This window comes from Stomoxys calcitrans, chromosome 2, assembly GCF_963082655.1.
Source record: "Stomoxys calcitrans chromosome 2, idStoCalc2.1, whole genome shotgun sequence".
In the NCBI taxonomy this organism is placed as follows: domain Eukaryota; kingdom Metazoa; phylum Arthropoda; class Insecta; order Diptera; family Muscidae; genus Stomoxys; species Stomoxys calcitrans.
This window is the reverse complement of record NC_081553.1, coordinates 158,530,007-158,543,100: the sequence shown is the minus strand read 5'-3', so window position 1 is coordinate 158,543,100 and position 13,094 is coordinate 158,530,007. Positions and strand designations below refer to the sequence as shown.

General features: G+C 38.2%; 1 protein-coding gene across 1 annotated transcript in view; it reads left to right on the top strand.

Moving 5' to 3' along the window:
* Positions 1-13,094, top strand: part of LOC106084239 (catenin alpha) — a 29,499-nt gene that overhangs the window by 15,941 nt on the left and 464 nt on the right. The window contains exons 8-11 of the mRNA XM_013247800.2: positions 515-582; positions 640-821; positions 898-1,138; positions 9,941-10,057. Coding sequence (XP_013103254.1) covers positions 515-582; positions 640-821; positions 898-1,138; positions 9,941-10,057 — 608 coding nt within the window. The remainder of the gene's footprint in view (positions 1-514; positions 583-639; positions 822-897; positions 1,139-9,940; positions 10,058-13,094) is intronic.

Here is a 13,094-nt window from a genome sequence, read left to right as displayed (position 1 = left end):
AAACATGAAGCCTTCAATCTGCTCTGCCAAAGCTAAGCGCCGCTGGTCGTTTCTTAGGGGAGAATGCCATGAAGCGCATTAAAGTTTCTAGATCCATTTATGGCCAGACCTATGTCGGGCTTGCAAGCTTGGCCATTGACTGTTTCACAACACCAACCGGCAGTTGTTGTTGTATAGCTCCATCTCGTCAGTACTGTCTGCGTTCGCACAGCACCTTGCAACATATTCATGCCCTTGTCGATGAAGGAGGCCGTCGTAGCTGAGGTGTAAGCATGTCCGCCTTTAACGCCAGACGCTTGGGTTTTTATTTCCTTGGTGGTTATATCATAAATAAAATTGGCGACATTTGTGAGGTAAACAAAAAATCAATGTCAGTATATCGATTAATATAAAAATAGGAAAATTGCACTTTTTTTAATCATTGTGTTTTCAAATATGCATAATAGAACGACTTCATTCAGAAATATTTGATATAAATTTAATGTACAATGCTTTTATTTTCTATTTTCAACAGCTAGCGTACATACAGGCGATCAAACCGTTGACGAGTATCCAGATATAAGTGGAATTTGTACAGCCAGAGTAAATTGATTAGTTTTGTATAGCTTCGTTTGGTAATACATTTTTATTTTGTCGTAGGAGGCAATGAGAAAAATGACGGAGGAGGACAAACAGAAAATAGCCCAACAAGTTGAGCTTTTCCGAAGGGAAAAGTTAACTTTCGATTCTGAAGTGGCTAAGTGGGATGACACCGGAAATGATATTATATTTTTGGCAAAACACATGTGCATGATTATGATGGAGATGACTGATTTTACACGGTATATACTTTTTCAAGATTCCATAATATTTACAACCATAATATTGTATACTCTTAACTTTCTTTCTTTTTGGCAGTGGTCGTGGCCCACTTAAAACTACTATGGACGTTATAAATGCGGCAAAAAAAATTTCGGAAGCTGGCACGAAACTCGATAAATTGACTCGAGAAATAGCTGAACAATGCCCTGAAAGCTCAACAAAAAAAGATTTATTGGCTTATTTGCAACGTATAGCTCTTTATTGTCATCAGATTCAGATAACATCTAAAGTTAAAGCAGATGTGCAGAATATAAGTGGAGAATTGATCGTGTCTGGAGTAAGTATTACATTTGAACCCATTAGTGCGTCGTTTTTATCGAACGTTTTTTTATTGCTTATGCTACATGTCCATTTATCGTGTGTGCTCTGGGCTCCACTTTCCCCCAAAAACAAACTGATTTTTATCACGTTAATAAAGTTAAAATTTCCCAAATTTTCATCATAAGTCTTCTTTGATAAAACCAAAAAATTATGTTACACAAATAATTAATTTTAACTTTTTGTTTGCAAATTGATTTGAGGGGAAAAGTAAAACTAAATCGCAGAACACACCAATAAATGAACATTTTGGAAAGCCGTATAGAAAAGAAGTTGGAACATACCAAAATTACTTGTTATTCAATTATTCTGATCAAGTTCCAACATCTTGTACTACTAACAAAAATAAAAGCAAGTAAATAAAAAAAATAAAATTATTGGTACGCTAACGGGACCAATATTTTTATTTTTCCTTCATGTGGAAACATTAAGCGCACTCTATGCATATCGGCCTTTATAAAAAAACACTTTCTGGAAACTAAGTTTCCGCTTTTCTATAAAAACAAGTAAGAGCGTGCTAAGTTCGGCCGGGCCGAATCTTATATACCCTCCACCATGGATCGCATTTGTCGAGTTCTATGCGCGGTATCTCTTTAAGGCACACAAAGAATATTGAATAAGAACTGTTATGCTATTGGAGCTATATCAAGTTATAGTCCAATTCGGACCACAAATGAATGCTGAAAATTGTAGAAGTCATTGTCTAATATTTCAGTTCATTCGGATAAGAATTGCGCCTTGTAGAGGCTCAAGAAGCAAAATCGAGAGATAGGTTTATATGGGAGCTGTATCAAGCTATTGATCGATTCAGACCATATTAGACACGTATGTTGAAGGCCATGAGAGAAGCCGTTGTACAAATTTTCTGCCAAGTCGGATGAGAATTGCGCCCTCTAGAGGCTCAAGAAGTCCACATTCTAGATCGGTTTAAATGTCAGGCATATTATTATGTACCGATTTGCGCCATACTAAGAACAGTTATTGGAAGTCATAACAAAACACCTTATGCAAAATTTCAGCCAAATCGGTTGAGAATCGCGCGCTCTATTGGCTCAAGAAGTCAAGATCCAAGATCGGTTTATATGACAGCTATACCAGATTATGATCCGATTTGAATCAAACCTAACACAGTTGTTGGAAGTGATACCAAAACACTACGTGCAAAATTTCAGTCAATATTGGATGAGAATTGCGCCCTATAGAGGCTCAAGAAGTAAAGACCCAAGATCCGTTTATATGGCAGCTGTATCAAAAGATGGACCGATTTGGTCAATTTACAATCCCAACCGACCTACACTAATAAAAAGTATTTGTGCAAAATTTCAAGCTGCTAGCTTTACTCCTTCGAAAGTAAGCGTGCTTTCGACAGACGGACGGACATGGCTAGATCGACTTAAAATGACATGACAATCAAGAATATATATACTTTATGGGGTCTCAGAAGCCTATTTCGAGATGTTACAAACAGAATGACGAAATTAGTATACCCCCACCCTTTGGCGAAAGGGTATAAAAATATTTTTTAAAATCGATTATTTATCGCCATTTAAATCCGAAAAAAAATTAGAATAAACTGTGTAAGGAGCTTTATGTTTCAATGGGTTAATGAGTAACGTCGATGTTTTATTACATTTTAGCACTTCATCAGAGAATGGGTTATTCTTATTTCGTTATTCCGTTCGTAACATCATAAAGTATATACATTTTCGGTCGATCTAGCTATGTCCGTCTGTCTGTCGAAAACATGCTCCCTTTGAAACCATTAAAGCTAGCTGCTTTGCAAAAATACTGCTTACTGATTCATGTCGGTTAGCATTGAAAATGGTGCGAATTGGTTTATGTAAAGATATAACTATCATTTCGATTTCATTAAAATGTTGTACCAACATCTAAGTATGGTTAAAATCGCCCCATTATCTGATATACATAGCTCCCAACTAAACCAATGTACCCATTTGAAAAAAAAAAATTAAAAAACTTCACAAATGCGAATAATAAACAGGATTTGGTCCCGCCCAACTTAATCTGTTTTTACTTGTTTTTCAATTTTTATTGAGGTTTTTTAAAACTCCGATATTTTAATTTTTTACCGAACTTGTTCATTTAGGTCACCATATTGGAAACTTATGTGATAATGAAGTCATAATATATCACAAATCACAGCCAAGTTTTCAAGTTCAAGTTTTAACTTTAAAGTTCTTTTTTACTGAGTACATGTGTGGAAATGCAAAAGTAGGACGGTGTCTATTATATAATACCCTACACCTTCCCTATAATAATATTTTGAGCAATATCATTAAATTGACGCTATATCTGAATTTAAACTCATTTCCGACAAAATCTGCGCCGATTTTTGTAAAATTACGCGGATGATTAAAAAATGAATTTGTGCAAATTTTCGCGATGATCAACTTTTTTTTGACTCAAAGTCCTTCTTCATATGTGTAAATCGGGCTATGAATTGCCCGATATGAAAGCAATATCTAAATCTGAACCAAATTCTATGATATTCACCAGTAGTCTCAAGAATAATAGCCTCAACCTACGTGTGGAATTTCTAAGCTAGTTTCTTCCGATTTCAATAGGCTTCGACTCTAGCACAAAAAAAGTCTGCTAATTCAAGGTGATCGGATGATAATTGCGATCTGTACTTGATGATAACAATTTAACATGTACAGACAGACGGACATAGCTATATCGAATTAGAAAGTGATTCCGATCGGTATACTTAGCAATGGGTCTATTTCTCTTCCTGCTAGATGTTAAAAATAAATGCACTAAGTTTTAATACCCTATTGTTGTTTTTGTTGCCAAATTTGCATTTGGAAATAGCGATAATCTTCAAGCTCCTATAGGTAAGCAAGCTCATTCTGGTCTATAGGACCAATTCCCGCGGGAACATGATGCTCATTGGTTACTTAAAGGCGTCATTAACTTTCCTTGTAATATCCGAGCATTATAGGCATTCAGTATATAAGAAAGATCGGGTGCCGCCCGCCCTGTCGCTGAGACTCTCCACTTGATATTTATGCCAACTGTCGGTAAAACATTATATCTTAGCCATTCCACCACTGCCTTAATTGCAAGGATCTCCGCTTGATACACATTGCAGTGGTCGGGTAATATTTTCGATATGATCAGTTCTATATATTTAAAGTAGCACGTCTATCCCTTCTAGACCAGAAAAGTAGGTGGAAATTGAGGAGGATACAGACATAGTGGTCAAGCGGATCACGAAGGCCCTAAATGACTCGCTTTTATCAGCATGTGACCGCCATGGTGGACCCCAGAGCTGGTTGGTCTATGAAAGGAATACAGAAAACTCTTCAACAGAGCAAAAGCCACAAGAGTACCACACGATTGGGATATCTATAAGGCTGAGCTAAGAAAACATAAGGACGAGCTGAGAAAAGGTCAGAAAAAATCCAGGGTAGAATTCTGCAGTAGGATACATCTGAGGCCTCTATGCTAAGGAAGACTGTGTCCTCGAGACCTATTATGGTGGGATATATTTAGAAGCAGAGGATGTATGGACAATGTCTAGTGAGGAAACACTAGAACTACTCGTTGATACACATTTCCCGGGAAATTCTCCAAAGGACATCATGGCGCCAGAAGAAGTTGTCACTGATATGCATTCGTCGGAGGTTATTAGGGAAATTGTGTCTGAGCCGAAATCCTTCGGGCAATAAGAAGTTCCAACTCTTAAGTCGTCAGGCCCGGTTGAATTGCAAGTTTTGTCTTATAGACTCGTTGTATCAGCTTGTCTTATATACCTGTGGGATGGAGGGACAAGATGCTAATTTTCATTCCGAAAGCAGGAAAACCCTACCAAATGAAGGCGATAGATTTTCGTCCTATTAGTCTGTCATCCTTTATGCTGAAGACTCTTGAGAGGTTGACAGAACTTATCTTAGGGCAAAGACTCTGGAGATCGCCACAGAAACAACCCTTCACGACCTAGTCGGCTACATAGAGGGTTATCTTGATGTCAAGGAATATACAATGGTAGCATTTTTTGACATTGAAGGTGTTTTCAATAATGTAAAACCGACATTAATCATGACAAAGCTGGTGTTTCTAGCCATCAACACAGCCGTAAGATAGTTTTTTAATAAGATACATATTAAAAGATGCATTACGTCAAATTTGGAATCTGTAGATCTAAAAAAAATGGGTCAGCAGAGGAATACCTCAAGGTGGTGTACTTTGGAATATAGCCAAAGTCGTAAAAGTGGTCGCGTATGCTGATGACGTGGCAATTGCGGTTAGGGGAAAGTTTCCCAGCACTCTTAAGAGATATATTTCAGGAAGATCTACGTGTAACAGCGAAGTACGATACCGAAAGTAGCCTGGGTATAAATCTGTCCAAGACAGAAGTAGGCCTTTTCAGCAGGAGATACAACACAGGTGCCTATAGTGGAACCTGTCCCTTTGGGATGAGAGAATGTTCCATTCACAGAAAGCGCAAATTACCTGGGGGTTTTGCTGGACAGGAAATTGAACTTCAAATCCAACACTTTGGAAAGGCCTATAAAGGCGACTCTTGCCCTATGCGCCTGCAAAACAGCCATTGGCAAAAGTTGGGGGTTTAGACCGCGTGCATTGGGTTTATACTGCAGTTGTCAGACCATTAATGCCATATGGTGTTGTGGTCTGGTGAAGGGCGCTTCAAAAGTCCACCTACTGCTCAATACTTAACCGGTTCCAAAGGATGGCTTGTTTGCGCAGCCGCACTGAGGACGACACCATCTGATGCACTGAATTTAATGCTACATTTTATGCCTCTGGACATTGTGGCTCCACAAATCGCAGCGACCACTGCTGTGAGGTTAAGTGAGCTTTCTCATTGGTCATGTGGCGGGTATGAGCACGGTGTTATCCTTGATACAATATCCAATGTTCCAGGCAGTGTGAATTACACCCCCCCCCCCCCCCTGAGCCGCTTTTTGATAAAAGTACTGTACCACTATTCCTGATCGAACCGATTGGAACTACAATATCCCTGGTAACAGAAGTTACATGGACTTCTATACGGATGGTTCCATACTAAACGAACAGGTGTGTTCTGTGTATCTTGTACTTGTATCTCCAGCTGAACAGAATTACTTCTGTCTTGCACGGGTTTATACCTAGACCACTTTTATCGATTACTCATCCATGAAATCGGGTTTATTTTTGTGTGGTAAAACCTACAAAAAGTACAAGATATAGCACTTAAATCTCGAAAAGGCCATAAATTTGTTGCACGTTTACATTGGAATTTGTATCATCTGGATTTAACTAAATCCAAAAACAAACGCTGTCCGTTTACACTGCCCATTTTGGGGATTTAAGTGACACATAAGCGTACATGCGTATGCATGAATGAGCATATCACAGACAACCATACACAATTCTTGAAAACAGTTGCATATTTAGGTACTTTCATCGATTATTCAGACATGAAATCGGATTTATTTGGGATTTAACAATAGTTCTTCTGCAAATGGCATTTATTTTTGTATGGTTAAACCTGACAAAGGCCAAGGAATTAACACTTAAATCTCGAAAAGGCCATAAATCCGGATTTAGTGGGCAATGTAAACGCACTTTTGCATTTATTGGCCAATGTATCGTAATTTTAACCCGAAGCGTTTCGGGTCGACGCAGTCCGAGTTAAGGACGTGGGCTACGAACGCGCATTTAACACAGTGGATCAGTGAAACGGTAGGTAGGACAACGAAATTTGCTATGGGAAAATCCAGATAATGATAAGACAAGGCTATAATTGGTAGGGCATGTGGAGGTGTAGGGCATGTGGAGGAAGATGTTGGGACGCTGGAGCATTTTCTATGCCATAGCACGACTTTAACGGCTAACAGACATCGGCACTTAGGTGGGTTCACAATACCAGATATGAACCAATTAAGGAGGTGATATGGAAAACACTTAGGGGTTTTGTTAGTAGCACGGTTTACTTTTTATTATTTAGAGCGCACAACAAGCTGATTACTGGCTTAGGTGTATGTCCATAGTGGCATGGGACGGATTAATATCCGCACCCTCTTTTAACCTAACCACCTTTTAGTAGACTGACTCATGGCTGCAGCTAATGCTTCGAGTAATGTAACTTAATGGAAGTGAATTGTTGGCATTCGTTAGATAGATGCATACACATGTATGCAACGATGAACATTTTAGTGAAATGGGAGTTGTCGAGTAAACGAATTAGAGAACGGTTGTACGAAAACCACATATTAAAAAATATTTTTTTTATGTTCTGCTGGGGAACCAGATATCGCGATGCAGAAGGCCGGTCAAATGCTTTTGACAACATCACACATTTTGCCTTACTTTTGAAAGTTTTTTGTTGTGCTATTCTTTGAATAGAAAGCACTAAACGAAATGGTCTATAGCCGAACAATATCTTGCAATGGAATCTAAATAAGTTAACGAAAAAATATAATTTTATTGCTAAATTACTTAATTCAACGCTTTTAAATTCTTGTTTAGCAGCAGTTTAAATAGTCCAAATCACTTGCCATTTGTACTGCAAGAATATGAAAAATTTATAAAAAAAATCCTAGGAATTTTCATGTATCTGCATCCGTATTTTTAAAGATCTTACGGTTAAGCCTCTGTTTAAGAATTGACGATATAATAAAGGTGTGGTGATTGAGGTGGCTATTGTATTACATTTATGCTTTTTCCGTAAACTACGCTTTTGTGGCCGTTGATCAGTGCTTGAGGTCATTCTACTGCTGAAAGCTCCAACGAACAGTAAATTCCTTTCCACCGTACCAGAGCATAATGTGGCTGCCTTCATGTTTGACCGTCTAATCACATTAATCCTTTTGCAGATGTTTTTCTCTGGGTCTTATTTTATTTCGGCCAGTGAAAAGCACGTTTCTCCAACTTACATGTTCTAAAGCAAATTGCAGTAGTTTCAATTGGATTCGTTTTGATATTAGTGGCTTTTTAACTGACTGATAAGTATCAGGTCCAGCTTCAGTGAGACGTTTAAAGATAGTTCTTTCACCTAGTGGAAATTATATAATCCCATTACTAGCATTATAGGTGTACTTCGCGTATCAAATCTGATATGCAAGCTATATCCAAATTTAAACCGATTTGGCCCACTTGCTATCCATATTTTTTTTTCACGTAACCAACACGCATGTGATGTCCCCTATATATGCAGTGCATTGCGTTGGCAATTAGGAAAGTTAGGGGTTGGAGAGGGGAAAGAGGGAATAGTGTTTATTGATATTGAAAATGAATTTTTCTCGGTAATGCATGGTCCGTTCGACTGGACAATCGATTACAAACGGGTGTGAGTTCCTGGCTAGTCTTGTATTCCCGGGGAACATCCTAACGTCAGGGATAAGAAGACGAATATCCCTGGAATACACGCCATGAAAATAACGATAGAGCAATACAATGCTACCCACATTCCGACGATGTTCAAGGGAAGCGATAGAGTTGGATACCCTACTGTCCCCAATCAACACCATCGCTCTCCGTTGATCAAGTAGCTCCAAGGATGATTTTGGAGCTCCAAGTCGACTCTGTTCATTCTACCCCACTCGGAAATGGCCAACAAATCCTGGGAGAGCGACTCATCCATAATGCGCCTCCTGTCCACAATTTCTTGAGGACAGGGCCTATGGTCGAATGAATATGAATGACACAGACTACTGTCATCGGCAAATGAGTAGACTGGATTCGAAGTCTGACCCAATAGATCGTTAATGAAAATAAGAAAAAGGAAGGGGAAAGGACAGAGCCTTCTGGCACACCTGCGGTCAATGTATACTCATCTGATGCGAATTCATCTACAACAACTCGTATAGTGCGATCTCTGAGAAAGCTCGATATAAATCGAACGAAGTTATTACTGACACCAAAAGCGACAAGCTTTGATAAAAGTGCACCGTGCCAGACCCTATCAAATGCCTTGGAGATATCCAGACCCACGACCTTACTCTCACCAAACTGGTGCATAGAGCGACTCCATCGTTCCGACAAAAATGCCATTAGGTCTCCCGTAGATCGATTTCTGCGGAACACATACTGTCTGTCGCTAAGAAGGCCATTGGATTCTAAGTATCTGACAAGATGATGTTTAACCATACTCTCCATAACCTTGGAGAGCGCGGAGCTTATCGCAATTGGCTGGTAATTCGCTGGATTGTTCCCCCCACCTTTTTTGGAGATGGGCTGAACGTTCGCAACCTTCCAACGCGCCAGGAAAACTTCGTGTTTATATACCGTCCAGGACCGGAGATTTATTAACGTCGAGATCCGCAAGGACCCTTTTAACTCCACGTATAAAAGAATATCTGAGGCATCGAACTAGGTACACTATTAATGACGGGGAGTGGTTGATTACTAAACGGCAAGGAAGAATTTCCTGCAAACATTTCAGCCAGTAAATTAGCCTTATCAACCGGGTCAGTGAATACCTGATCATCCTTAACAAGAGTTGGGATTGCCTATGGGTTGCCCTTTACTCTTTTTACGAATGACCAAACGCTCTTGCTTCCTCTCGGAGAGTCAATAACTTTGGCACGAAAACGCTGTTCGCAAGGAAACTTTTCTTGTTTATGTACTCTGGCACACCAAGTTCTTGCGGGCATGGTTAGATCGACTAAATTGACGTGTAAATTTTGCGTGGATATAAAATAGGTCGACTATGGTATATAAATAAATATGAATTTTGTACACGCTTTTTATATTATTAAATATTTAATTAAATGGTTTTGTTTTGTAATTACAGTTGGACAGCGCAACATCATTAATTCAAGCAGCCAAAAACCTTATGAATGCCGTGGTATTAACTGTCAAATATTCTTATGTTGCATCAACCAAATATACTAGGCAAGGCACTGTTACGGTAAGTTATGTGATGAATGGAATACTATTTTTATGGAAAACAAGTTGTTTGTGCATAAATTCTTGATTTCGTCCTTTTTTACTATCGGGTAGACATGTGTAAGATAGACGGATATAAGATAAATTGGCTTTTATGTGGATTGCAGCTATCCTCGTGTCTATCCAGCCAAACTCATGTACTGTATCATGGCAGCTGTAGCACAGCTCGTCGCCCTGTTGTTGTTGTTATGCCTCTGCCAATCCATCAAACTTCCTGAAAGGCGGTCGTGTCGTATACTCTGTACCGACTATAAAGAGTTTGGACATTCCATGTGCATGTCCTTGATTCACCCGTGGCCCCCAATTTAGCTTCTCTCCAGCTTCTGTGGTGCTCATAGTTATCCAGTGCCGGGTCTATGCTTTTCTTGGCAATATGTCTTCAATATTGGGTGATGCTGTTGCTGCATATAGCGTCGCGTGGGCGATGTCGGAGGGATCAGATAATGCGACTACGACGTTTGTGGTCCACTGATGACTATGATTGCACTGGTGTCGTGCAATGTATCAGAATGACCATACTTCTGTGTTTATTTCAAACCAAACCACGTGGAATAATATAAAGCTTGAGAGGGCGATGTTTGGGACGTGCCTCTCTGAGAAAAGAAAGGTGGAAAGCCGACGAAGACTTATGCTTTAATCTGATGCATGAAACCAGCGGTCATAGGATTGGTCGAGAGTACACAAATGCGGGAAAACTCTTGACATATTTTATTTACATTTCGGTTGAAAAGTCTGTAAATTCATTATCTATGGGCTTATCTTAAATTTAAAAGGGTTAACAATGTAATTAAAAAGTGTACACATACACATAGCCCATAAAGTCTGCGTTCACCTGACAAACTTTTATGATTGGTTAAAGAACATAAAATAAAATTAGAAATCAAATCAACTCTTTTTGCATATATTTTTTCTTCATATTCCTAACATTAAAAAAAACAAAATTCTAAGTTTGGTTAAGCACTATCACTCTAGAGCGATTTAAATAAATAAGCACCACAAAGTCTGCGTTCAGTAATTAAAAATAAACAAAAGAGTTATTTAAACACAAAATAAAAACATATTAACACATTCCTAATATTTGGTAGGATAGCCACGTTGTTTTAAGACTGCACATAGTCTATTTGGCATAGAGTTTACCAACTTCTCTGTTTCCTCAGATGTTATTTTCGCCCATTCTGCTTGCATGACACTTCGTAAATCTCCTTGCTGGTTATAACGTGCTGACGAATTTTTTTCTCCAATAGATCCCAAAGATGCTGGTGTTTTAAGCTACTTTGGAGTGTTATATAGAAGTCAAAGCCTAACAACCTCCGATGTATGATTTGGATCGTTATCTTGTTGGAACCAAAATGTCGTTGCTAACCCTAGTTTAGCAGCACTTGGTTTCAAATTTTTTTTCAAAATATTGAGATAACCCCATTTATCCATTTTGGACTCAATAAATTGTAATTGACTCACTCCACAGAATTTGCTCTCGTCGTAGAAAATAATTCGTTTCCAGAATTCAGGAGACTTATTGATGAAAGTATTAGCGAATGCAATCCGCTTTTGTCTGTTTATGACTAAAATATACGGCTTTCTTCGAGCAACTCTTCCATGAAATCCAGCTCTATGTAATATTTTTCTGGCAGTTTCAGCACAGATGCTTTTTTAAACATTGTTTCAATATTTTCAACAATTTTGGTTGATGTTATACGAGGGTTGTTGCTTGCCATATTAATCACTTTGCACTCTTCTCTAACGGATAATTTTTTTGACGCCCAGGCCGAGGGTTTGAAGTTATAATGCTGGTTTCTTTGTAATTATTAATTACGCGCTGGACAGAAGAATACGTTCTTCCAACTGTTCCACCAATATTTCTAAAGCTTTGTCCTTCTTTCCACAATTTAATAATTATTTTTCTTTCAGATATGCCTATTTCCTTTCCTTTAGTTTCTATGTTTCCAAATTTATAAATTAAAAAAAAAAAGTGTAATTTTCACTTGTTATGATAATGAACTGAAACTGATCAAAAATAAGAACAAGCATCATAAAAAGTGACGGTACTTTCGAAGTAAACAAAGTTAACGCAGACTTTTTGGCTGTCATAATTTTTTCTTATGAGACAAAAGTACCGTTAGAACAAAAAAGCAAAAGCAAAATTGTATTTTTGTTTTTGTTTTCTAATTTAAGAAATATAAAGAAACAACATATACAACAAAACTTAACTTTATTTATTTTTTTATGTTGTTTTTTAATCATTAAAAAAAAAATTGTCACATGAACGCAGACTTTATGGACTATGTGTATAACATTTTTCCTGTGTAAAATATTTTATTTCTTGTGTTCATTTCTCTTTCGAGATGAGCTTAATGATCGACATTTTGTATGCAATGGAAAAATAAAAATGAGATACGTCACATCAACTATGGTTTGATGCGTTTCTACCCTTTGGTAGAGATTGTCATCATCAGAAATCTTTAGGTGTGGAGGCTTTAGGATTCATAAGTCGTACATTGGTAGGATGTATTTATCTCGAAGAAATTGCGAAAGTACCTCTATTTGTACGCTATCTCTCCCAAGAATGAATATGACCAGAAATTGAAGGATTTTATTGATTACTGATAAAAAAAAAACAGAGCCGGACAACAGATGGATTTGATCGCAGACATGGATTTGATCACAGACAGCACGCCTTCGTCCTTGGCTAATGCTATCATCATCCCGTCTGTCGGGCCTACAGTTAATAACCTGAAAATCTGTAGCGTCAAACTTCAATCGAAATGGAAATGGCATATTGGAATTTAAAGTTTGACTACCACAAGCTGATTCCTGTAGTCGTTGGATCAATATCTCTTCATGTGTCAACATCGCTTCTATTTTCCTCTGAGTGATGTCATTGTTTCAAATGGCTGGCTTTTTTCCAGCTTTAGATGGATTTGACAACACGCCTTCGGCATACGTTTCTAGCGTGGGTAATACTATCATCAGTACCGTAGTACTGTTCCCAAACTCCCGTA